At 38.8% G+C, this 26588-nt stretch overlaps 1 protein-coding gene across 2 annotated transcripts in view; it reads right to left on the reverse strand.

Moving 5' to 3' along the window:
- The window catches only part of RORB (RAR related orphan receptor B), a 155516-nt gene that overhangs the window by 25782 nt on the left and 103146 nt on the right, over positions 1-26588 (reverse strand). For both annotated transcript variants that reach the window (XM_080373340.1, XM_080373339.1), the window contains exons 2-4: positions 18349-18434; positions 13802-13943; positions 10407-10808 (exon numbers count right to left, since the gene is read on the reverse strand). In XM_080373340.1, coding sequence (XP_080229466.1) covers positions 10407-10808; positions 13802-13943; positions 18349-18434 — 630 coding nt within the window. The remainder of the gene's footprint in view (positions 1-10406; positions 10809-13801; positions 13944-18348; positions 18435-26588) is intronic.

A 26588-nucleotide genomic window follows, 5' to 3' on the forward strand; every position in this document is an offset into this window, starting at 1 on the left:
ATTATGACTACAAAATGAAAAGTTTTGAAACTGGTTTCATTACACAGATTAGACAGCAGTAGAGGGAGTGACGTAGGGCATTAAGCAGAAGTTGTGGTTGCTGTCAAACATGAATAGTAGGTCCCATTTTTTTAAAATGAACTGGCTGAAAATGAACTTTTTCACAGAAAAACAGGAACACTTTTTCCTAAAAAAGTTGCAAAAAAACACATCCAATTTTTCATCTGTCCCTGGCATTCTTGATGTCATAATACACAAAAGATTTCCCTTTAAAAAACTGTTAATAGATAGACTAGCAAGTTTCATAACCCCCATTTGTTTAATAAATTTGTGACATTACACAATATGCAGCCTAGGAAGATGATATGAAACATGAAAACACTCACATGAGACTAGAAGCACTTGAATTTAGTTCAGGAATAACCCTCCCTTGTGTTCAAGTTATTGAATGCTTATACTGTCAGGCACAGATTGGACATTGAGTCAACGTTATGTGTATGAATTCTGTATTTCCTCTCTCTCCCTTTGAAATAAATCAGTGTTTCATTTGCCTTTCAAAAAAATGCTAATAAATTACAAGAAATGACAATACAATTGAATGAAGTCCTAATCTGAAGAAACCTAGAGGACAGACCCAGAATTCTGTTAAATCCTAGAGGATCCTTATAAACGCTTAAAGGTCTCCCCTTAATAATACTTTTCCTGGGTCTCAGCCAATTTAGTAAAAAACGTATATTTTGTACTAATTAGAAATCATTTAGCTGGCAGCAAAAGCACTAACCAAGGCAACAGCTAGAGCTTATGGGACATGGACTCTACAGGCACCATATAATTATCACAAATTTATTGAGATGAGCTGTTTCCTAACTTCTTCCAGCATAGCTTACACAAAGAGCATTTGTTCAATATGAAACCTAGAAATACGCACGGAACAATTGGAATGTTTAGGGTTTTAAACTTGGGTTGGAAGGGTTTGCCCTGTTGTAGCCTGCAAAAGACTGGAAGAGATTAGATACATATTTTAACAGTTCTTTCACTGTCATAGGCTTGCATTTAGCTTTTAATAAAGGTTTTACGCAATTGACGTATAGAAATGCTTTAAAAAGTAATAACAAAACATTCTATGATGATTCTGTTTCCCTGTAGTGTTGCAACTCATTTGGATCAAAGTGATGTCAGCCTATAGTGTCAGAAAGTGAAACAATTTGGTTATCATAAGCAATGCCAGAGATTTCACTGATCAAGAGAAAAAATGTCCATGCAGCCAAAAAGGAACACGAGGCAGTGTTCCATGCCTTAATATCTTGCTTTAACTATTCCAGTTTACACGTGACTTTCATCCCTGCAAGACTACTGCACTATAGAAATTGTCTTCTGATAATCAGTTTCAGCATTTGTCTGAGTCCTGTGTCTTGTTGCATTGTATTTTTCCACTAAACACATCCATGTTCCTCTACCATGTGTTTCACTCCAACTTTTTCTCATATCTTTTCACACTTGTATAAAAGAATTGTTGCTGTTCTGTGAAATAAAGTATAAAAAATGAATGGACTGAACAAAGACATCATTACCTATAGAGCTGGGACCAACATCACAAACTGCATAGCAAGCAGAATTACATTATTCTCAAGAATAAGGTGGCAAGTAGTGAAAAGCATGAAGTGAGTGATGAAATCTGTCAGACAGAAGGCATGCAGTGTGAAAAAGTGAACTATGGCCTCAGGAAGTAAAACTTAGGATGTTGCCTGTGTACTGAGAAAGAAAAAATTGCAATTTTTTACAAAATTTTTTTACAAAATCCCCCCTTCTTTTGGCTTGCCTGTGCCTAATGATTAAAGAACAATCAAACAGAGTTGTCCAGGATGGAAAGAAACGCAGTACGGACCCCAGATTAATCTCTCAGAAAGCACAAGGGAAGTATGCATGCTGTCGGTGCTGACTGCCCAGAAACAACATACACCAACATTAAAGATAGGGAGCATTTGACACTGAGATGAAGAGGTTGCTTAGATGAGGAAGTAAGCAACGCAGCAAATACTAATTCAAACCACACCCATTTTTGCAGATAGTATGCCACTTCTGTATACTACAGTGATTCCTAAAGCATCACTGCCTTGCCCTCTCGATTCTCATCTGCAGCACTGTTTGCCTCCTTGCGGGCTGTGTGCGAGACACAGCCCTGCAAGACAGCATCCTTCAGATGTCCTGGGCCCTCCGTGCTCTGGCACCTGCTCTGGCCTCTTTTTTGAGTGTTTCTTGCAGAAAGCCAGTTACCATGTCTTCTGCTATTGACACTGCTGCTCTGAAGCGTATGATAGGGAATCATCCAGGTGGCTATGCTGGCAACTGGCAGCAACAGCACCCCTCAGTACCCATTATACCATTAGTTTTAAATCGATCTTTTTGTGTGGTTTCTAATCTGACAATATTCACAGCACAGTGTTGTTCTTGAGATGCCTGTTATGGTATATGGCAATATATGTGATGCATGATATGGCATTTCACATGTTTTGACTGCTACAAATAGTTGCTTTCTAACTGCTTTTTGGATTAATGTAATAGAATGATTGTATTTTTTCAAGTTTGGTTATGCAATAAATATTTGTATCTTTTGAGAAAATGAGGAATTTTATATAGTTGCTTTAATGGATTAGAAATGTAGCTCTTTTAAAGAACTAAATTATCATGCATTAGAAATGTAAGACATAGATAAGGTTGTTTTAAAATAATATTTAATGCATGTTTTTAATTCGTGAAAAAATCTGAAAAGTAAGCCAGAAAAACAGATCACAAAACGTTCCCCATCCTCAATCTCAGTTAAAAAATTCCACTGATTTTATTAATTTCATAGCTTAATTGAGAGCTACTTATATTGTTCAAATAGTTATAACCACAGTTAAGATGGGAGTTCATTGTCTTGAGTGCCGCAGAAAAACATGGACAGTAGACAATTTTAGTTTCTTGAAAACATGCATTATATGTCAGAAGTAATTAAACTTCACCTCTTTGTCAAGAGAACTCTTGATTGTATCCCCACTTGCAACATTTATCCCCACAATAAACATAAAAGGCAATATTAAAAATGGCATTTTCTGCAGCATCTATAGTGCACAGTCTTGCAGTGTGACCAGACCCCAGCTAGGAATGCTGCCAATGGTCATCTTCCATAATAATATTGTGATACTACTAGTGGGCCTGCATTTGACATATGAATTGACAAAACTGAAAGAGAAGTCAAACTGCTTTCAGAAATAACCAAAAACCTTTACAATTTGCAGGAAAAAACAGTCTGATATGTACTTTTAGGCTATCTACTGTATTTTAAAATAGTTTTAAGATTAATTGCTTTACTGTATAAATTTGAACTAGAGTTAGTACAAAACCACATTGTGTCGTGCTTAATGAACTGCTCTGATTTGCGTTAAGTGTAGTCAAGCAGGACTGCCACAGCCAACATGCAACTGATCCAAAGTCCACAAAGTCACTGTGAGGCAGTAGATGCTCAATGACTTGAAAATCACTGAGTGAAAGAAATGGTGCTTAAATATAGTACCTTCTAGAAAACAGTCTCTATTTTCTAAATCTATGTCAAGAGTTGTAACACAAACCCTGACCTGCCTAAGTCTTATTAAATCAGTACGTGCTAAAATATGCACTTTAGTAAAAGATAACAACATAATCAGTTATTTATGAATATTTGAATCATTTAAACTACTGGCTGGACAGCGTAACTCATTAAAGCCTTTACAAAAATCTGTAATTAGGCTGGTTTTGGTCTAAATTCACAAATAGAGTTTACCAATTTAAAAGTGGGAAAATATACAACTAGAAAATGTTACAAATTTTCAAAATTATTACATTTTTCCCAGCATGTCTGCCAAATTATTTGTTGATTTTATTGGATGAATTTATTTCTAAATATTTGCTTTGAAAAATCAGAAACTACAATTATAAAAAAACACCCTTTACTTCAGTGTCATTTCAGCTAGAATGCTTCAGCATCATAATGCTCTAATTTATTCCTCCACTTTTCTGCTCATTTTTTATGAAGTTGAAGCATTTCCTGACCGAGCAATGCTGTCAAATTAGTTTTAAATCTTGCCATTCTCTGTTCTCTCCTTAAGTGTATGTAAAGAGGAAAAAAATAATTAGTAAATATAAAAAGCGCAGAAGTTCTAGGTTTTGTCACATGAACTGAAATGAGTACAGAACTGAAATATTAATTTATTCTGATTGTCACCTTTAAATAGGTAATGACGGTAAGATATAGTGCCCTAAGGGTATCTGCTGGGAAGTGCACATGATGCACATTCTCATTGCTCGCTAGATGGCAACATTGCTCTGCTGAAATACAGCTGTGAGGCCATCGGCATCTGCCCTGCAAAATTTGACTCTCACCCTGATAGGAGGGATATTAAACTAAGGCTTAGAAAAGGACGTGAGGGAACATTACACAGGACTACAGTCACAAAAACGTCATTTCTGCTTCACTGTGTGGTGGGTCTTGTAAAGGGAACATCAACACAGACGTTAATGTCACCTTAGGTACAGGTTTTAGAGAGTTTATTGCATTTTGAGTCTGATGGTCTCTGCAGTGTCCCTTCAAATAACATCTAATTGATCAATACACATTCAGTAAGCTGTCCATTAACACTCGATTTGGCACAGGGAACAAATCCTGGAGATACAGAGAAGGGAGTTGAATACTACTACTACTACTAATAAAAAATGCTTATCACTTTGGAGAAGTGCTTTTGCAACCTGCAACAAGGCACAGCACCCTTTTTAAAGACATCAGTCTAATTCCGGTATATATGTTGCATATGCAATATATAGTGCTGTGGACATCTATGAACAGTACAGGTGGAAGAATAAACTAAATTCTTCTAAAGTTATTGGATAGACTTCTACTGAAAGGAGTAAAATGTGGGATTGGCTTTCAAATACATCCTCAGCAGAGAAGCTTAGAATGTTTCCGGGTGAAGATCTCTCAGGGTGGGATAGTGAAAGAACTAAATGCTAAGCTCTTGCTTGTATGATATTACAGCAGTGGAAATTCATTAACTTTACAGTGTATAAAGTTGTTCACTGTAGGTCCTGAGATGAATGTACAAAGCCTGCTAAACTAAGGCTTAAATATGCACAGTGTGTTATTTGTGGTTACCAAGGTTTTTTTTCTTTTATATACCCATCCTGAGCCAGTCTTTAGAACGTTTTGAAGGTTTTGCTTTACTGCCATTTTCCAATCAATGGGTCACAGTCAAAAAAGCTTTGCATTATGGTGGATTTGTTGAGTATGGCAGGTAATGCCTCCTCCAGTTCTCACCATGTGGCTGCCCACCGTAAGATACACACAGCAGAGCAGGGTCAGAGGGGCTGGGGAAAGGGAAGATCAAGACTGATTCTACCAACCTTACTATTTGATTTTAATTTTGGTAGAAACGTAAGCTTTCCAAGCCACTGAGTACCTTCAAGCAGTGCTGAGGTTGAAGAAATGCCATGTAAATACACATAAACAACACTTTTTTCTGTAATTATAGAGGCTGAGTTATGTGAACTCCTGTATGCTCCAGTGGTGCCTTATTGACCACCTAAATTCATGCAGCTATAGGGCACTCTTCAATTTGACCTGAAGTGAACCCTTAACCAATCTGTTTTCTCCACAACAGTGTTTGCTAATAATTTGTTTCACATCTTTAAGAAATCATAGGCTGGTAATCTCAAATGCAGTCAAGGCAGGGAAGCCTTTCCATTAACTTTTACAGACCAAGATATAAGCCACATATTTTGTGAGGAAAATGCAATGCTCAGCTCACTGAGAGATAATATTATGCACATATATTTAAACAAGAAGGTCTTTAATTTGACCGAGTCTAAAAATAAGCTTTTAACACCTGCTAATTTAAAATCACACTGGGGCGCAAGCATTTATGTCCCTCTGTGGGGCTACCAGGGTGAAGAAATGGAGCTCCCTTCTCCCTTCAGGATTTCCCATGACCTCAGCAACTCCCTCTGTGAGGGGAAAGCCATTCTACAAATGATCAAATTCTCGCTTTTGACACAATGAGCAGACTTCACCTCATGGTTTGAGCTCCCACTGTAGCATGAGGAATTTCTGCCTTCCCAGATGTGCAGACAGCACAGTGGTCAGGGAGAAACAGGACCAGGCTGCAGGGTCCCTGGCAGCGTGCACCCTCAAGCCGTGGGTATGTCCCGTGGTGGCAGCATCGCTGGCTGATGGGACATGCCTGGGTCATGCAACCCATGGACAACAGGATAGGTAGAGAAAGAGCCTGCCCAAATCATCTGGTCACCACATCTGACCTACTTTGTCCTCTGCCCACCCAGCTACAAATCCTGATCACGTCTCCGATAAGGTGCCTTGAGTTAAGGAGAAAACCACCTCCATTAAAAGGAAAAGGACCTGGCTTGCAAATGCAGCTACCGCCAAGCTGAGGCTCCGCTCCTCTATGCTTTTTAACAATCTTTGGACTGATTTCTTTATGTTTTGAGTTTCTTTTTGTAACAGGATCTGGAATACTGACCAGGGCTGAGCCTAAGGCACAGTTCTGCCTGATGGGCAACTACCTGATTTTATCCAGCTTTTCACCATTGCAAGCTCTGGCAGTTGCATGATAAATTTGTGTCTGTTTCTGAAACAGCTTTCTTGTACTTAGCCCTCTCTTCCACAGGAGACATTACTTACCCTGCTTCTTACAATGTTCAGATAATGTGCAGTTGTACCCTGGACTATTCAGCTCAATTGGAGAAACATACTAGTACTAAATACGTGTGAAAGAACCCTATATAATTTGTCAGCAGCTGTTTCTCCTACACCTATTTCCTGGTACAGCATTTAGAGATTCTAATAAGCATGCAATGCAGGATAATCTATTATTTTGCTTGCTGTGCCACTGTAATACTATGTGTTGAAACATTTACTATGTAAAAATTTTGAATTCCAAAATGGTTAAGTTGAACAATTTCCATTTCCACTACAAAGTCTACTGTAGATGAAGGTATGTATGTTCAGGAAAAAGAGCACTTTCACATTCAAATTAAAGCACAGAACTGTTGAAGATCAAAGTGGGCCCGACTATTACGATTCTTTTTGCTGGAATTAGAAAATTAACTTGTGGAGAAAAGAATGTAAATGATGTGTAAATTATGTCATAGAGTATCTTGGAAAATTTTATTTTTATAACTGAATCAAATGGACAGGTAAATGAAGACTTGTTATTTGGATTTTTAAGGGAACCTTACTGTTGGATAGCAAGCAAAAAGTAAATAAAGTAATTTATGCAATTGTAGCAAGTTGTTTAGTCAGGTGCAGCAGGGACATTGTTAGAACTTGTTTTACAAGCATTTAACATTTTCATTAATAATCTGAAAGAGGGTTCACAGCATGCTAGTTAAACGAAGAGAATTCTAAACTGAAAATAGTCACAAAGCATCAATGAGGACTGAGACATAATGTAATAGAATCAAAAAAGTTAGAAAAATGAGAAAGAGAAAATAAGATTCAAACTTGGAAATGTGTGGTCAGAGACATCTTAACAGCAGCTGCCCTATACAGGAGATGAGTGAGAAACAAGCAAAGCAGTACACTGAAGGAATAAGCGAACTGGATATTGGTCAGCATGTAATGCAGAAGCTGTGGAGGCTACCTTGATTCTGGACTGCCTGTGGAGAATTCTGTCCCTTGGAGAGCTTACAGCAACTTTTAGGTGCTCAAGGATGGAAGGAAACTCATACATTCATTTATGAGGAAAAAATTAAGAGGGTTACACTGGAGATCACGTAAGTGGCAACTGAGGTTGTGCTTAAAAAAATACATATATTTGAAGAATATAAAGACCAGAAGTCTGAAACTGAGTCTGGAAATTTGAATCTCATAGAAAGTCTTCAGTGAGGAAAAAACTAACATGATCTGGGATACATATAGCAATTGTTCAGTGTATCACTAGACAAGGTAGTATAAAGAAATTTCAATTAGGCATGAGGATCAATGCAGTATACGTTTTCCATGTCCTATGTATTCTCTATGATTTCATCTAACAGTTACAGCAGTAACTTCTATTTAACGTGAGTTGAGCTTATTCCTAAATCTTGCTGGAGTAAGATACAATGCTGCAATGAAATTTAAGCACACTGTAATATGAAATCAGTGCATCCCAGAGCTTTGACTGCACGACTGCAGCTTTACAGATGGTCCAGCAACCCACTGCAGCATTAAGAGGCATTTTCTTCTTGTCATTTAACACTGAAAATATTCACCTGTGCACTAACCACAGAATTTTATGGCGCATCTCTACAATTTTTCCAGTTGTGTCAGCTCATTTGTTACGTTATCTCTCACTAATACCCTTACCTCGCTGCTGTAGGTGCCACAAATAACATACAGCAGCACTTGGGTAAAATCCTAGCAATTTAAAAGCACCAGTTCCAATTTCAAAAGGAAGAGAGGTAAATCCCAGTACCTGAATTTTACTGTCAGCTCAGAGACAGTCCGTTTGCTATGTGCTGCTCCCTGTGCTCTGGGGTTTTCCCAGCTTTGTGTGCTCCAGAAGGGGAACACTGACCAGATGACACAAAGGATGAAAGACTAGGAAAAGTGGGGTGGGTTTCCGCTGGCTTGTTTAGGGTTAGGAGAGCAAAAAACTGTGTGAACATTTAAGAAAGATGCATTATTTCTAAGTGATCCTGCAAGAGACAGAAGTTCAAAGGTTGTCTAAAGCTCCACGAATCAAAAGATCCCATTGACTTCAGTGGGATTCCTTAGCCACTAACATTATAGTCCTGTGGCCATATTCTCTCTTTGCACTCACTTCTGTAACTGAGCACAAACCCTAATTCATGGACTATCAGAATTGTTGTATTTCATTCTGGTACCTCCTCTGAGTGTCTCTGGAACACTTCCCTTTCATACAGCATGCTGCAGGGAAGCAGCTCCTATGACTGACTGAATTGCCTCACCTGGTTTGGAGTATTGTGAACTACTGTTGTGGGACTGAGGTTTGCACAAGCCAAGTGTGAGTAATATTCATATGGCCACAAAGGCCAAGAGGGAAGATGGAGCAGTTGTTCCTCACTACTCCTCCATACTGCTATGCTGTGGGTGTAGGACTTTACTGGGCAGCAGCCTACGCCAAATGTGATAACCAAACATGTCCCACTAAACAAAGTGGCAGAAAAGCGTAACTTTCTCCTGTGCAGTTTGCAGCTAAAGCACACAATTTGTTACACTGCTTCTTGCACGTGAGCATCCATGGGTAGAAAACATGCTACAGGTTCTAGCCACACCCTCATTTTTTTTACTGACAGTAATGACTAGGTACGCACTTCCTGCAATGTATGTTGAGTGCATGCCACATCTCCAGGGCTCTCGGCAGGTCTGAGTACACACACATATATATACATCCATGAGGCAGCAAGGCCAGGCCAGAACAATAGATGTGTTTTATGATGTGACACTAATTAATTTGTCTGGGTGCTCCTGAATATAATCTTTTTTTTTTCCTCCTCCTTTCTTTTTAATGAAATTCCATTAATGAAGTGTTACTGTTTGATTATATTCTCAACCACAACTGACTCAGCATATTTCACTTGTTAAGGTGGGAGGTACCTAATTACTATGCCGATCTTCTTTCATGCTATTCTTTTATAACAGAAGCAATACTTCTAGTTGCACTGGAGAGGTATGACTAGAGGCATTAGATGAACAGAAATCTTCCTTAGAGAAGAACCACCATTAGCCATTGTCTTTCAAACCATCTCATCTCACAGACGGGTCTCTTTGCTACTTTTGCAAGAAGAAATCAAGGGATGGGTTATCCAAGGCATTCAGGCAGAGGAACAGAACTATCCATGCAACTACATTCAGAGTTTGTGCACCTCATGAATTCAGTGAACTCTCTCTGCATGTACATCAACACACCAGAAGTAGCGAGTTGGTGCTTTTTGACAATAAATACCCTAGAATTAGCTGCCATGGGAGTTCTGCGTGTTGACAAGAAAACAGATGGCTGGCTGAAGAGATCATTTAACCCTGCTAGTAATGACCTCATTTGAAACAAGCTCCCCACTACTAATTATCATTGGTTCTGATTGATTCATCATCTGTTTTGATGCTCCTATTTCATAAACAGAACATGAACTGCCGAGTTTAAGAAACCGCGTAATTTGCAGATTTTGGTAAAAACTTCATCGATATTGTGTCAATTACTGCCAAAATGATTTTCTTTCCCTTACTCCCTGTAGGTGTATGCACATATACACACGTGTGAGCATGTGATTATTGTGCACCTGTACATGGAATGCCTATATAATATTTTAATAAAGACAGTATTGAAATCTAGCTTATATATATATACACATTACACTAGAGGAGTAAGAATTTTCCTTACCTATTTCACTCATGGATATCCCCGGAGCTAACTGCCCATTGTTGAAAGAGCTATAGGTAAACAAGTTTGGTACAGAGGTGAGGTCATAGATAGGTTCCTGCTTTATCTGTTTGATTCCAGTCATGTCTAACCCAGACTGGTCTGGGGAAGGTTGGGCAGAATCCACGTTATAATAACCCTCAGACTTTGGCAGGTCGATGATGTGCCCATTTGAGTAGGTGCTGCCAGTTTCATTATTCAGGTTGCTCAAGCCATTGCTGATGCTGTTGCTGTAAACCCTGGCGAGGGCTTCTGCCTCACCGCTCTGCTGCTGCCGTTGTTCCTGCAGTCGCTGCTGGTGCTTCTGCACTTCAGCATACAAGCTATCCCTCTGCTTTTTGGACATTCTTCCAAACTTCACAGCTGAAAAGCAAAGCATAATGTGAACCACTGTCATCTTTCACTTCTTCTTGATTCCCCTCAACCACACCTCTCTTTTGATATTTACTTTCAGTGTTACTTTTGCTGTGGAAACTTGTCTTTTTCTGTAGAAATGAGAGAGGATGCAAAGCTTTACATCATATGCATCTCATAAAGGAAAAAGTATTGTGTGCTTGGATTTACAAAGTGATGACAATGGCTCCAATTTGACAGGAGGACCTCAGTTAAGCAACTCACTTCCCACTGTGAATGTTAAAAAGACCATGCATCCTTTTATATCTCTGTGTTCACTGAACAACAACCCAGAGCCATATTAAATGTACAGTCTGTAGATTCATATCCCATATGATTTACCAACTTTCCACAAACCTTTAAACAGTGCACTAACAGGATTAGTACTCTGGGTGAACACAAGCCCTAAAGCCTTATTATCACATCCTTTCAACAGGGTGTTATCTTCACACTTAAAAAAAAAATAAAAAATCTTACAGGTTAGAGTTTGAACCAAGAAGAAAATAACAGATTTGAAGGTAAACAGCACAACTGAATGTCATCTTTTCCACAGAGGAAAGTCTCAGGGATTTACACAATCAATTTACATAATCTCCACGCACAAATCCGTGCATTCCTTCTGATGAGAAAGGGAGGAAAACATCAGAGTGCAAACCACTCTCCCTAGGAACAGAGTTCATTACATTGAGATTGAAATTTTAAAAAACGACAGGCTGATTGCTGTGGCAATAGGAGTAGTAAATCCACAGCCTGTATATACAGTGGGTCATAGCTGATTATCTCCACACACTCCTGCCCCCTCATCTCTCTATAAATTCTGACTTTCCACTGGGCTGGATCTTGGGATCTCAGAGCAGAGGTAGCTGTTTATGGCACTCTAAAACAAATGAGGGATACATTCAGCAGAATTTATCAGAGCACAGATAAGAGGACATTGGTCTGGAAATACTGATTTCTACATATTATGAGATGCATTTTCCAATACTGTGTATTTCCAGTCCATCTGCAATTGGGATCAGTTCAGAGTCGTTCCATTTATTATAACAGGATGGGCTTGGCTCTCATTTTTGCTACCCCATATTTCAGCTATAGCCCTCAAGAAGAGTTTGAGCTTACATATGTGGATGAATGTGAAGATCTTCAGTCAGGAGAAAGAACAGCAAAGGAAGAGTGCAATACAAAAAGGCAGTGTCAGAACACCAACGAGCTGGCAGCCTTTTCAATTTATTAACACTTTTTTACACTAAGGGTTTTTTCTTGTTGCCAACCTCAGTTTACTTTCAGCCCTTCACATAGGCTGCAAACTACCTCACACAAACACAACCTGGACCTGGAATCAGTCCACAGTGCATTGCATACCCTTATGGACAATAGACAACGACTGTGTTTCAAAAAATGCAACTGTGTATTTTCTTCAAATTTAGGGCCTCAGTAATAAAAACAAACACCCACTGTTTATTCTCATTATATATTCATTAATTGGATTCTCCAGCTGCTGTCAATTAGCATCCTGCCTCTGCATGATAAAAATGGATCTGTTACATGGCTGAGAGGTGAAAATCACATTCAATTTCTCTGGTAAAAAGATCCATACAGCCTATTTAAAACCTGCAAGAGCTCTTAATATCATTAAGTATAAACACCCTTACATAAACAATGAGAGAAGAAAGTGATGCTGTCAGAAGAATCACTCCCTTTGTCTGTATGTAGTGGTCCCTGAATTACAGATTGGGAAGACAGTGCTGTCAGTCACACTAAAATGCCCCTGTAATACCTCAAATCATCGGAATATATTACTTTTGGGAGGAAAGCAGTTACTATTAAATTACTGAAATGTTTCTACTTTAATCTCCTCTGGGAAGAATTGGGAGCTAAAGCATCAAGTAAGCTGCATGCTAGAACCAAAGAGAATTCATGGATTAAAGGCTAGACTGCAAGACTCCTCCCAGAGGGTGGGACTGGTGAGCAGGCTGTTGCACTAAGACAGGAGACACACCGAGGTAGGAAAAGACCTATCACAATCTAAATTTAAAACGAGTTTATAATGTGTGGACCATCTAAAGAAATAACTCTTTGAATAACTCTCCGTTAATGACTGTTGATTTCAAGCGATACATCTTGTGTAAACTTTCTAATACAGAAAACTTCCAGCAGGCAATCGAAATTAATATAACCTGCCTTGAAAAATAGTTCTTCTCATACTTCCTGACCATTAGAAATATGCCTATGAGATGGAAACCCCCAGCATGAGCAGTGGTGGCTGGGGCAGGTCTGCTCTGGACAGAACACAGCTTGTCACAGCACAGCTTGTAAAGTGTACCAGAGCTCTGCCAGGACCAAAGGATCCTGCTGTTGGATACACTGTGGAGCTTTCCTCTGGCCTATTGTCCCTTTTCAGTGCTAAACTATGAAACGTTTCTTCTATAGACCCAGACAGGGACAGGGGCAATGTACAAGTAAAAGAAACAGGATTTTTGGCAATGCAAAATATGTGGTCAAGTGCTCGGAGTAAAACAAACAGAAAGCCCTAATGCTATCAAGGTGTAAATTTCTTCTTAACTGCCTATTTACTGTCATAGACCTTTAGAGATCTCAAGGAAAGGGATGCGTTACCACATCAATATTTAATATTAAGATAAATATAATTTAGAGGTTATCTAAACTAGAATAAAAATTCATCTCTCCAGAGGTGACCTTTTTGTGCTTTTGATCAGAACCACACATTTCAGTTCTGACTCTTTCTGCTCCAAACTAATACTTTTCTCCGTTATGTGATTTGCCCACCCTTCTCATGAAAACAGCCTCCTTTGTTAACTGGATGACAAAGATCTGTCTCTCACAGTGCATGCATTACAAAGCAAGGAGCTTCTCCTCTCTTTTCCAGAAATCTACAGGGAGTTTAAGTCAGCAGTGAAGAATTGTTTCAAAGGGTTTAGGAGTGAAGCAAGAACCTGACTCCTTACCATCTCGGGACATTCCCAGGGCAAGACATTTCTGCAGTCGGCAGTGTTGGCAACGATTTCTGTTGGTTCTGTCAATTAAACAGTTTCTCTGCCTTGGGCAGGAGTAGGAGGCATTGTTCTGCTGACTCCTCCGAAAGAATCCCTAGAGGCAAGAAAGCAAGAGAGACAGAGTATTACCATGTGCATATACATGCACGCATGCGCGCGCGCGCACACACACACACACAGAGAACCACGCAACTGACTCTGATAAACTCTTTTTTAGTGCAATGCTGCTTATGCTATGGCCTTGCAGATGTGTTGGCCTTGTATAGTGAAATTAATGAACATTTACTTATGATGAGAATTGTGCTTTATTCTGTAAAGAATGTAATTCTACTTCATTAAAAAGCAAACAATAATGTTACAGAATGCATTCTTGTTGTGAAATAATTAACATGTATCATCTAACGCTTGCTCCTAATAGACGAAAAGCTTGTCAGCATTTGTAAACAGATGACTTAGAAGTACTTGCTCTATTTTCTTCCTTTAATGAAAGAGACTGGTAATAACCAGCACTGGCTATGCATAGCATTAGAAGCTGAAGTCTGCTGTTCAATTTAACCGGGCAAATGTTGATCTGATCTGGAGGGATCATACACTTCAGGAGCGAAAAGTAATTCAAATTCAGGCACCACAAAAGCACTAGGATTTGATGACTGTATCAAGTAAAGCCAACACACAAAGGGGAAAGCAACACCTTCAGACACTGCCATGAGAAAGTAATGACATTTTCCATTTCAGTGGAATATAACATTATCCATTTTATCTATGTAAAAATTTCTAGATATTCTATCTCTTAGAAGGTTTCTTTTCTGGCCAGTTGTGGGTTGTTTGGCTAAAGATCAGAGAGCTAAAGGAGCATATTAACCCATACCTAAGGCCTTACGAGCTCCCAGCTGCTGTGAACGACACCAAGATACTCTTATGGTAGAAGTGACATGAAATGGCAGAGGTGACAAGAGGAATGAAACTAGGGGGTGAGGATTAAAGAGAGAAAGAGAAAGAGAAGGCATTTAATGATATTCTTGTCTTTCCTGTAAAATAAAGGACAGAAGGAACAGCAAGTTCAGACAAAGAGGAACAAAAAAGCAGTTTCTTGACCACTTTGGCATCTTTAAATGCAGGCATCTGCAGGGTTGTGTGGAGGGAAAGCTGAAGGATAGCCTAGCCACCGCAGGAAGCTGTGAGGAGGAAAAGGGCACAAAGCATCATTACTGAAGCTACCCTAGTCACCATAAGTGATGCCAAAGTGGTTGTATCTTTCTGGGCTGGTTTGCAAACAGCTCTAAATGGAGCCAGAAAGCAAGAAGTGACTTCATTTTTCAGGCAAAGCCAGTGTTATCTCTTCACAGGCTGACAGACAGTAATACCAAGCAACGGAAATCATGACAGACTTGTTTTGAGGGAACAAGAGTGAGGAAGCAATAAGGTGACAGCGTCACAGGGCTAAATTCGCTTGCTACAGGTAGTGCTTGAATTCTCATTCAAGTCCTGGTGAACCTGATGAGGATGGTGTGGGGTGTCAGAAAGAACAGGTGACAGGTGTGGTGTCCCACCAAGGACACCCGGCAGTGCTAGTTCCTGAGGTCAAGCATAAAGAGACTCACTTCATCTAGCCTGTGCTAGATGTGGTTTTATTATAATTTTTTTAAATACATTATGGTATACCTAAAAACTAACCTAAGTTTAGTGATTTGCACCTTTGAGAACATGGATGTCCTTTAAGCGGAACTCTCAGAAAAATCTGGTGGGGACTTATCTGATTCTGGTTGAGCAATATTTTCCTGAAACTGTGGAGGTGAGTTTAATTTAAGGATAAATGAATGCTAATTGCAGATACTTCTATTCTATTTGCTGAACTTTACAGCCAATTTTGTTTCTGACATGGGAAAAGATTTTCTGTTTAAAGGTTTAGATTTTAGCAGCTCCCTTGTGGATATGGATTTGAGAGAACAAATTAACTAAATAACATTAAAAAAACCCACATAACCATCTAGCATTGACTGTGCCTTATCCTCTAGTGCTGTTTTTTCCTGTTAAGGCTGATCTCATCTCAGAAGAATTTGTTTGTTCCTTCTTTACTCCTCTTATGAAAAAATCAAGGATTACATAATAAAATTAACCTATAGTAGGTAATTTATCTTTCCAAGCAGACTTTTGTAGTCTCTAAATGTTGTCTTACAAAGTACAGACAAACCTTTCATTTAATTTTTAGAGGATCTTTATATAATATTGGCTATATTTACTGAGAATAATTCCATTTGGGACTAAGAGGATGCAGTTCATTACTGCCATGCTACGAACTTTAAGACAGGTTTCCCAGTATTTCCAGCACTGACAATAAGTCTTTCTGCATCTTGAACAAGTCACTTTATCCATCACTGAAAGTCTGAGAAGGGAAACGGTCACGTGAACTACTGTCTAAATAATGACAGAGTGGTAGCAAGTACTTTGCTCTGGGGGTGGGCTAGAGAGATGATAAAAGGCTTCTCAGCAAAAGAAGGAGCCACAGAGACAGATGGGATGGAACCTTGTCTTCAGGTTTCAGCCTTTCAGTGACGACAGTGTTAGAGACATCATTTTCTTCAGTGGCTCTAGCAGGTTACTCAGTGTATGCAGACATGCACAGGAAACAGCAGTAATATTTATGATGCCCCTTAGGCAGTTATAATATGCATTTGCAGTGCATGGCTAAAGTAGGGGCACAAAGTTAAAGGATTTCCTGTCCCTTGAAGACTGTAGCACCACTAATGGTGGTACAATCCTTGGATGCTGTGTCCTGAGATGCTGTGGCTGCCTGGTGCCTGGCTCAATATGTGTGCATGCTTATAGAGTGGTTCTCGCCTCTTTCTTCCACATACAGTCTTCCTTTTAATTAATTCAGGTTTCTCACACTTTCAGACAAAAGGAGCCAGAAATTACCAGTTATTAGTATGTGGGCTGAGGAAACAGTTATCTACTTGCTGGGCAACGAAGAGCAGAGTCTCCCTTCTGGAGACACTTAACTTAAAAGAGAGATTTGACACACTGAGGTGCCTCCCATTGGACCTGATGTGAAAACACATCTTTTTTTGTAACAGGCTCACAAAACAAGATTAGACTAATTGATCTCATACTGCAATACTGGCACAAAAGCAATAGGGTTAAAACTGTCGTAAGTGGAAGAGAAGCTCTTTATCTCAATAAGCAGTCTATACACAGAGCTGAGGGGTATCATCTCCTCTTGAGGCCCACACAAAAGCCAGCATTAACCCTAATCACATCTACAGGAGACTTTACCCCTAACTGCTCTGTGGGCACTGAGTACTAAGACAAGATGCTGTTTTTTTTGCTTAAAGCATTTTCCTTTTGTAGCTTTTGTGTCCATTTTGAAGTATCAGATCAATTAGTCTAATCTTGTTTCATGTGATCATCATAAAAAGAAGCTTGTTTCTAGTCCAGTGTCACAGTAATACAGTGACACATTGTGGGTTTTTCCGTTTACAATTGTTAAAGTTTCTGAAAGAAATCTGATCTTTGACAATCTATTGCTTCTCAAGGTGTTGGCATTAAAAGCTTTCTTCTAGGAATGGGTGCACCCAAATTTTCAGATGTTGTAAAATTTTGTAAAACATTAAGTAAATACAGACTGGCCATTTCACTCTACAAACATGCACCCACTTTCAAATGTACCAGTTTGTGTGCTTCCACATAGAAGAAATCAGAGAGGCTACCTCTCCATCTTTGCAATTTCGCATTTACAGTCAAAGCTTAAGTACCAACATGTAGTATGAAACTCTGGTTTTTCACAAGTAATGATGTACTTCCTTAGATAATAAAATCACAGAGTATTTTTGAAGTTGAAAACTGAAGCCTTTCTTCTCTTGGCTTGGGGTCTGATTTGTGTTATTTGAATTAAAGCCTGGAATAATATGTTAATATGACTAAGCAGCATAGAAGGGTTATTTCCTTCTTTTTCCTTAACTTCCAGTTCCCAGCAATTGCCCTGTGCTGGAGCCTATAAGGAAGAAGACAAAGGATCCTTTTAGACTACTCACAATGTAAGACTTTTATTTTTTCTTTTGAAGATTACAATTTGGTCTGCAGAGAATATAAAGGGGATAAAATAGGACCAAACTGTCACCTGTAAGCTTTTAAGAGGTTGAACTGAGATACCGCGCCAACTTTTAATGCTACACAGTTGTGTAGGAAACAAGATAAGAAATCCTTCTCTCAAGCTGATTTAAGGTAGAACAGGTGTGACTTACAGTTGCCGGCCTCTGTATCAGCACTTACACTGTTTTGGATGTGACTGATTCATGTTTTAAACAAGGAGGTAACTGTAAAGACTATTTGATGAAAAGGAAAGCAACTAGTAAAATTAGGCATGAAATGTATCTCTATCAGCAGCTGGCTTTACAGCCTTTGGCACCACTTGCTTGAAAGCGTGTAAGAGTATATTATTGTACAGAGATGCCTGAGGCTAATGCAGATGCTGATGACTGTGCTGTATTAAAATCTCATACCTTGCAGCCTTCACATGTGATGACTCCATAGTGTATTCCAGAGGACTTATCACCACAGATTTTGCATGGTATCACTTCAATTTGTGCTGAAAAAGAAAACAAGAGAAATTTTGAGTACATAATTCTATTTCAGGTCTGTCTTTCTCAAATGGAGATCTTAAATACTGGAGCTAGACAGCAGATAAACTGCTCACCCCCTAACAATAAAAGACTGCTTTCTTTTGTACTGCATGTTTCTGAATGCTTTGATTTGGCAAGTTTTAATTGCTTCATGTTATGTAGTTTCTACCATACCCCACAAAACTCACCAACAATTTAAGATATCTCATGATTAGCAAGTTTTTCCTCATATTCTCCTTTTTTGCTTTTTACTGGTTAGTTCCATCATCATTATTGCTAGTAACAGTCATTAGGGGTCCTAAATAATTCTCTAGATCATTCATGCTTACACATTTCACACATTCACAACTTTTCACTTTGCTGAGGCAGAATTACATGGTATGTTTTGATGCATTTTTCAAAGCAGTTGAGGTGATGAAGTTTTCACATCCTTCAGATTATGGCTTCAAAATACACAAAAATACCAATTCCACTGGCAGAGATGGGCTTGCAAATGATTGCTTAACTTCTCCTCTTCACGCTACTTGTTTCAGCACCAGATTATGCACAGGCAAGGCCCACAGACTGAGTTTAAGTAGCCAGTGGCTGGGTGCTGGGAGAGGCAGGTACTATCTGAAAATGTTTGAGTATGGATATGCTTCAGATCCTTTTATAAAATTAATGGTCATTTACTTCAGAGAAGGAGAACATATTTCACTATCTTCCATATCTTTTTTTAAATTTTTTTTTATTTTTGCTAACACAGCTGTTTGGTTCCCTGAAATCCTTTGAATACTGTGTGTGTTTCCTTTGACAATACTGTAAGAGCACACAGTATGAAGCGTAGGGGAAGACTGTGCCTTTATTGTAGCCAGACGTGTTGCAAGAAATAGAAAACCTATACTCATTCTCTTTCATTGTTTTCTTATGTGGGATGCACGTCTCTCTGCAACTCTCCCGCCACTTGGAAGCAGCAACATACTTGGTAAGGATCAGTGCTCCTGGCAGGTATCCTGCCTTCGTGCTCAGGGCAACAATAGCAGCAGTTCTCTGCAACATGTCACTCATCAAGTACTTGGGTAGCAAAGCTGAGAGCTTGTGTAGTAGAGCTACTCTGAGCACAAGGATTGCTAACTGTTAGTACTTTAACTGGACACATTCAACGCCAAAATTGATTAGGAGATAGGGAAACAAGATTATTGTCCAGATGCTCATTCTAAGAAAAGCATCCCATTTCAAACATGTGGGCAGCAGAAAATGTTATAAATGCTGAAGAAAAATAAGCACTTAAAAATGACTGCACGTTGTAAGTAAGCACTAAGCACACTTGTATGGTGAATGCGGTGACAATGTAAAGGCGTATTCTGGATTTTGCCCTGTTTCCACCTACGGTTGCCATTTATCACTCTTAGCAGAAACCAGGAGTCTCTTACGAGTTACCTTCCTACCACCATGTGGTTAAACAGCCAAAACTCAAACTGTGTCCCGCAGAGCCATCACACTTCCCACTGAAAGGTGCATTGCATCCCCTATTCCCCTAGCCCCCTACTTAGGGTAGAAGCTTAGCAGGGTAAACTCCACAAGGTGAATTCTAGCAGGCCCTCTTCTCTGGCAAGTCAAGTAACTATTTCCTTGGGACATGGTATTCCAAAGAAACCAGGGAAGAAGGACATTCATGGATGGCTAAAGAGTTCCTACTGTGAGCTCAGGTTCCTGAGATACTGTCTCTGATCAAGCAGATGTTTAGGCAAGGCTTAGGCAAGCAAACCATCTTTTATACTGCTTGTAATCCAGGAGGGATAGAATTAATTTTATTGTAGGAAATAGCAATTTGTTGTTAATATGTTCTGGATGGAGACAACCCAGAACCAAAACCTTGCCTGTCTTTGTACTTAAGAAAGTTCATATCTAGAAATAAAATTTCCTGTGCCATCCACAATTTCTGGATTAGCTTCTGTATCCATTTTGGTTTTGTGAACTAGGTGGTGGTAGTTTCTTTCCCTTCTTAAGAAACTAATACTCATTAGCCATCCTGGCATGACAGATGCATAAAAAAGAAGGCAATTCCTTACAGAAAAGCATCTGCAGTTCCTTGGCAATTTTGCCAGGTTGATCCTGCTCAAAAATTCCTATGTCTTATCCCCACTGAGATAATTAAAACATTTGAACATGCACCCCCAGGTATTGCTGCTTGAGAGGCTAGTTTGAGTAATTGCTCACACATCTCTGCTCAAGAGTCATGTGGAGGGAGCAAGCTTAGCTCTGGGACCACATGCTGCTTTGTGCTGACAAGTCACAAAGACATATGTCAATGTCAGAGGCAGGAACTACAGTGGGAATGTGAGGACATCTTCAGGAAAAGACAAGACAAAGGAAGTAAAAAAAAAACCCACCCAAATAATATGAAGGTACTTTTAACGTGACTTGCATATATAGTTCGTACTGTGATAGGAACAGACAGAAGAATTGATCCTGTGGCACTCGTTGCATTTAGCACAGTACTTGTTACTGTGAGTGATCAATAATTCCATGTATGACGTGCAATTACAAGCACTGTGCTCATGGTAAATATTTGTGGTCACTAAATGCTAAGGCTCCATGTTTCAATTAATATTAAATAAATACTTGCAACTTGCAACTCACCAGTTAATTTAAACCCTTATTCAAAGCCAACCGTTCTATAAATTAGTAAACACAGGATGTCTAGGAAATTGCTACCATGGCTCCTTAGACAGCTCACAGAAAAGGCAGCATCTTTAGGACACAGAAGGCATTTGAAGAAGTTTGGAAAAACAGACTCTGCTACTGTCTCCTAGGCATTTCATTTTGCTCATAAGACAGCACAACAATTTAAGGATTCACAACAGAAAACTTGAGTCATTAATTGTACAGGCCAGATGAAAAAGAAGCCACTGTATTCCCAGAAACCTCTTGAATTACTGTAATTAACACCCAGTGTACCAGGTTTCTTTTGCAGATTTAATGATTGTCAGAGCTACTACACCTTTTTCACACTGTATCTTTGTTCAGCCACCCATAATTTTATGTTGTTTTTCTTCTTACATTCTCCTTTTAGACCAACAGTTTAGGGACTTATATATCCTATCTCTCTTTACAGCTATTCTAAAATAAGCAGCCAGCTTTTGAATTCCTTACAAGTACAAAACCCATTGATTCAGAACCACTTCCTGAATATTGAGGCAAAAATGGAATGAACCAATAGTGGAGTTGCCACAGTGATAACTTTCGGCAGCACAGGAACAGAACTTCTTTTCTCCCAGTGTAATAAACATGAGGAAGGAATAACAGCAAAACTACTTATCTCCACTTTGAAAGTCCTTCCCCTTGCCTTTTTACCTATAAACTTTAATAATGTGAATAAGAATAATGGCTCCTGCCTCTTTTCAAGCAATAACACAGGTCTCAGCTGTCCATCTGTCAAATTTTTCAATAAGCACATTCAGTTTTCATCCTGTCCCAACATGTATCACTCAATAAACCTGGAAAACTCAATCACTGCAAAACCACCATCACCCTGATGTCTAACAAAACATTTATAATGTTTCAATGCATGCTGCATTGTGATTGCTCGTTATCACTAACTGTAACTTCTGTCGTCAGTACCACAGTGTCATCCCATCTCTCTGTGGTATTAATCTCTTATTATACTTAAGTTTTAAAGTTCTTTAGGTCTGGGAACTGCCTCTAGTTTTATATGGCAACCTACAAATTAGAATGCTGCAATGGAAATTAATTAATTCTACATGACTAGTAATAATAATCCACAGATGCTGGGTTTAACACCTGGAACCTAATTCATTCTCTCAGGACAACAGGAAGAAGGGTGGAATTCCATTAATGAATCGAATACAAAATCATCTCACACATTTGAAATGAACACTTGAATAAAAACAAATATGTACTTAAAACCATCCTCAAACCAAGCATTAGCTGTTTTCTCAAATGCTGCCCCAAGAGAAATAAAGGATACACTAAGCTGCTCTTTTTCTCTCTTTTTTTTTTTTTTTTACCAGCAAAAATTAACTCATGGGCACAATATTCATTATCCTAAATGTAGGGAAATAGTCAGGTTTCAAGTTTTGTTATATTGGTGAAATTAGGAATAAATCTGGAAGGAGATACACAGTTTGCTGAATTCTTCTTGAAACAAAGGTAAGAGTCAACAAAGCAGCTAATATATCCGTTGTGTATTTGTGAGGACTGCCACTCACATGTATATGTTGTCTAACAAGAAAAAAGCAAAGCTCACATTTTGTGTAATCTCAGTTTAACATCTGAGGAACTTCATTTGGGAGAGACAGGAATATAATTCCCAGATCTGTAGCTTTGGTTCCAACAGGAAAAAAAGACTCCAGCTTTCAACATTTAGTTCTTGATCAAAAGAGGATACTAATGCATGCTGGGCATGAACTTTGAAGAGGAAGTCCTCTCTCTAATTTGTTGATCCAGGAGGGATTGCACTTGGAAACATCAAGGCTAATGAGAGAACTGACAGCAAAAAAAGCAGCTCTTCCACCTTCCAGGAATTCCCATCATCCTTAAGCTGGAGTTCTTTGAAAAATACTAGTAGATTGGCCCAGTTCACTTTCATGTTTGTATCCCTAAGTGATTTCAAATTAAGTATATTCAGCAATTTTATCTTGTTGCCAACTCTGGTTGGTTTTTTTTCTTGTTTTTTTTTTTTTTTTTCTTCTTCTTTTTCTTTTGACCTCTGTGAGTAAGACAGGTTTTTTTCCTTGCATGTTATCATCAATAGAGGTTTCCACTGTAAGTTAGGCTGCCAACTAGATCTTGGTATCCCCTTTGCCACTGGATTAGATATTCTGTGGCTTCACAGCAAGACTTCAGGTGCTTTGCATTAGTATTTAATAATCTGAAAATATACAGCTGAGGATACTAGTTATGTTTTCAGCCTCTGTCGTACCTCATGCAGTGAAAACTACATGGTTAGCAATATCTCAGCAAGCTAATTAATGCCAGTTAATGTTAATTAATGTGTCTGTAGATACATTTCCTGTCAGCCATACCCCAAATGAGCCATTAGAGTAAGCAGATATGATGGAATTCACCCAGGAAAAGAACGCTTTCATAAAATCTTAACGTTTTTGCACAGTGATACACACGAGTCTGATTGTGAGTCTGGACCCTGGACTAAGTTAGAGCCACAAAGCCTGTCAGGTCTGCTTTGCTCGGAGCCCTTTCTGTATGTGCAGCTAGACTGGTGATTCTCAAATATTCCAGTTCTACAGCTCATGTGCAGAGATGTACAAATTCCCCAGAAGCAGTTGTTCTTGTATATCTATATGTCTCGCTGGGCACACACAGTAGGTTTGATCTGTACATGATCTTTAAAAACTTGTTACGAATTTCAAGGTAAGTGGTAGTCCTAGAAGTAGGATATTGAGAAATCTGATCCATCATTGCTTGAAATAGCAGAGTGATAGATTACTGCTAAAAAGATTGTTTTGCCCATAAATCCATGCAATTGTCAGGTCTGATTTCTTTCATAGTCTTGCACTCAGCTGAAGGTTTTTTAGCTTATAATCAATGTCACTTGGAAGGTTTTTTGCGTGACACATTTTCTTTTCCCCTTCCTCTTTTATGATTTTCTTGGGGGGTGGGAAGAAAAAAGCACTGAATTGTACATGACTCTTACAGATCAACTCTGCCCTTTATTGCACGGCTGTTCTAAAGACTGTTGGAAAAGAACCTTTTAAAATCTGTTTTTTTGATGAAAAGTCTTTATGTAGTTACCCAGTGCATCCTTATTGGGTGCATTTAAAATTTGCTTTTTAGAAGAGAAGGTAAGATCACACCTTAGATGCATGACAATGTCTGTAGACCGATGAAATGTTTCAAAATTACATGCTATATATTGGCCTTTTTGCAGGTTTTGCATACGAAGGAAATACGTTTGTATCTGCACTGCAGATATACAATTTAGAAGATTTTTTCTACCTGTTTCACAGGCGTAATAATGTTTACAGGCCATTGTCAAATGCTTTGAAATCGACAGATGAAGTAATATGAGTCCAAATGATTGTAGATGCTTGAGAGCTAAAGGGAATCTCCAAACTGCTCATATTATTTGAACTTTTTGGTTTTTATTGTTACATAGTAATTTTGGAACAAGTCTGGAAAGAATGATCTGCACAGATTACTTGCCTTTACGTTCAGCAGAGAAGGTGAAATTATAGGGGAAAAAATTAGCTCAGTAGAACAACCTTTTTCTATCACAGTAAGAACAGAAATAAGAAAAAATATTTTTGTTTAAATGCCCTTTCTTTCCTTTCTTAAGTGTAACCACAATGGATCTAGCACTGTTATTTAACAATGTATGAATAGTAAAAAGTTGCTGTGCTTGTGATGGTCCAAGGATATAGATGAGATGAGGCTTTCAGCTAGATGTAATATCTTTTATTAGACCAAGGGGTACATTCTTTTAAAAAGAAATGCTTTTGGAACCCTAGCTTTTTATCGCACCTTAGATAGGAGCAAAGGACTTCAAGCTTAAAACAGGTTAAGGATAATTGCTCCAAGCTGAATTTCATTATGCTAATCAATTAGAAAAGCTGCAAGATTTGCAAGGTTGGATGATTCTCTGTGGAGCAAAGGTAGTTGTGAGCAAAAGTATCGTAAGGGTAGGGACATGATGTTGTGAGATAATTGATATACACTTCTTTTGGATTACCAGCATTTTTTCTGCAGAAGTGATGATTTTAATGAGTTTAAAGCGTTTGTATATTAACAGAAAATCTGGATTTCCAAGGGCTAATTATGATACAGTGATGCTGTTTCCTGAACTGCAAATGAAAGCTGTGCAGCTTTTTTGCCAAGAACGACAGCCCAACACTCAATGAAACACCAAAAGGTTAGGAAGATGCCAAAGGCAAAGAAATTGCTACCTAGCAGCTTGTTTGTTTCTTTATTTTGGACAAGACAAGAGTGGTGGAAGTGCATAAGAAGCACAAGTGTTTTAAGGTTGTCCCAGACTTTCGTGAGGTGGTTCATAAGGAGAGAAGGCAGCAGAAGAGAAGCAGAACTGCCTGCATCCCCTGCTGAGCAGCGATGGCTGACACAGACAAGTACAGCCCAGTGTCTAGATCCAAAAAGCTGAAAATCAGCTCCCTTGTCAGAGCTATGGTTCAAAGCTTGGCCCCTGAAAGGCTACGCCCAAAGAGGTCAGAAAGGGTCAAAGAATGAGTAAACTTTGACAACTCACCTAGCGGTATGAAAATCTGTACAAAAGCATTTTCACTGCCTCTCAACATGGACTTCTCTACACTAATCTATGAACTCTTTTCCCTAGTAACTCATATGCATGGAAATTATGTGTGTAACTTCAAAGGGTGGTGCTACAGTAGAACAAGTTACCACACAACGAAAACAGGTTGCCAAACTGATGATTTAGGCTCTGTAGGTGAGTTCAAATCAGAAATATTTAATTAAATTCTCAAAGCTTTATCCTGGGCCCCATAAAGAGTTCAGAAACTTGCCTTATTCACAGGGAAAGATTTAAGTATATAATAAATGCGGAATTATTACTGTACAGTTTCTACTTCCCTTGAAGACTCAAGCAATGGTTCTGCTGATACTGCACACTTTCCCTAAAGAGATTATTACGGTAATCTCAAATATTATACTACCCAAGCTATCTTATATTTGAGCTCATCAGATCCAATGTTCTGCAAATAACCTCTAGCAGCTTTAGCTAGTGTTTATATAAGCTGGTCAGGATAGCTATTTGAGCAGTGATGACCATGTTTTCTCTGCAATTACCTACACACTAAATGAGCACTTGCTCAAAACCCAGCAGCCTATACAGAAAATACATTGCACATGTAACGTTGTTTCCTATGAGGAGTATACTTAGTATTTGCTCTGCCAGCACATTTATCATAATTTTTGGATGTTTCACTTCAAAGGTTTACAATATAGCAGGCATTTAGCTATAGAATATATAAATATCGAAAAAAAAATATCTATAGAAATACAGAATATAGAATATAGAAAAGACAAATTCTTTTCCCTCCTTACTTGTCTTTGCTCAGAAAGCTACTCAGTGTGCCAGTGCTTCTGAATTACTGTTTCCTGACAGATGACAGACAACAGTCCATGGC

Source organism: Falco punctatus (assembly GCF_963210335.1).
Source record: "Falco punctatus genome assembly, chromosome: Z".
Lineage (NCBI taxonomy): Eukaryota > Metazoa > Chordata > Aves > Falconiformes > Falconidae > Falco > Falco punctatus.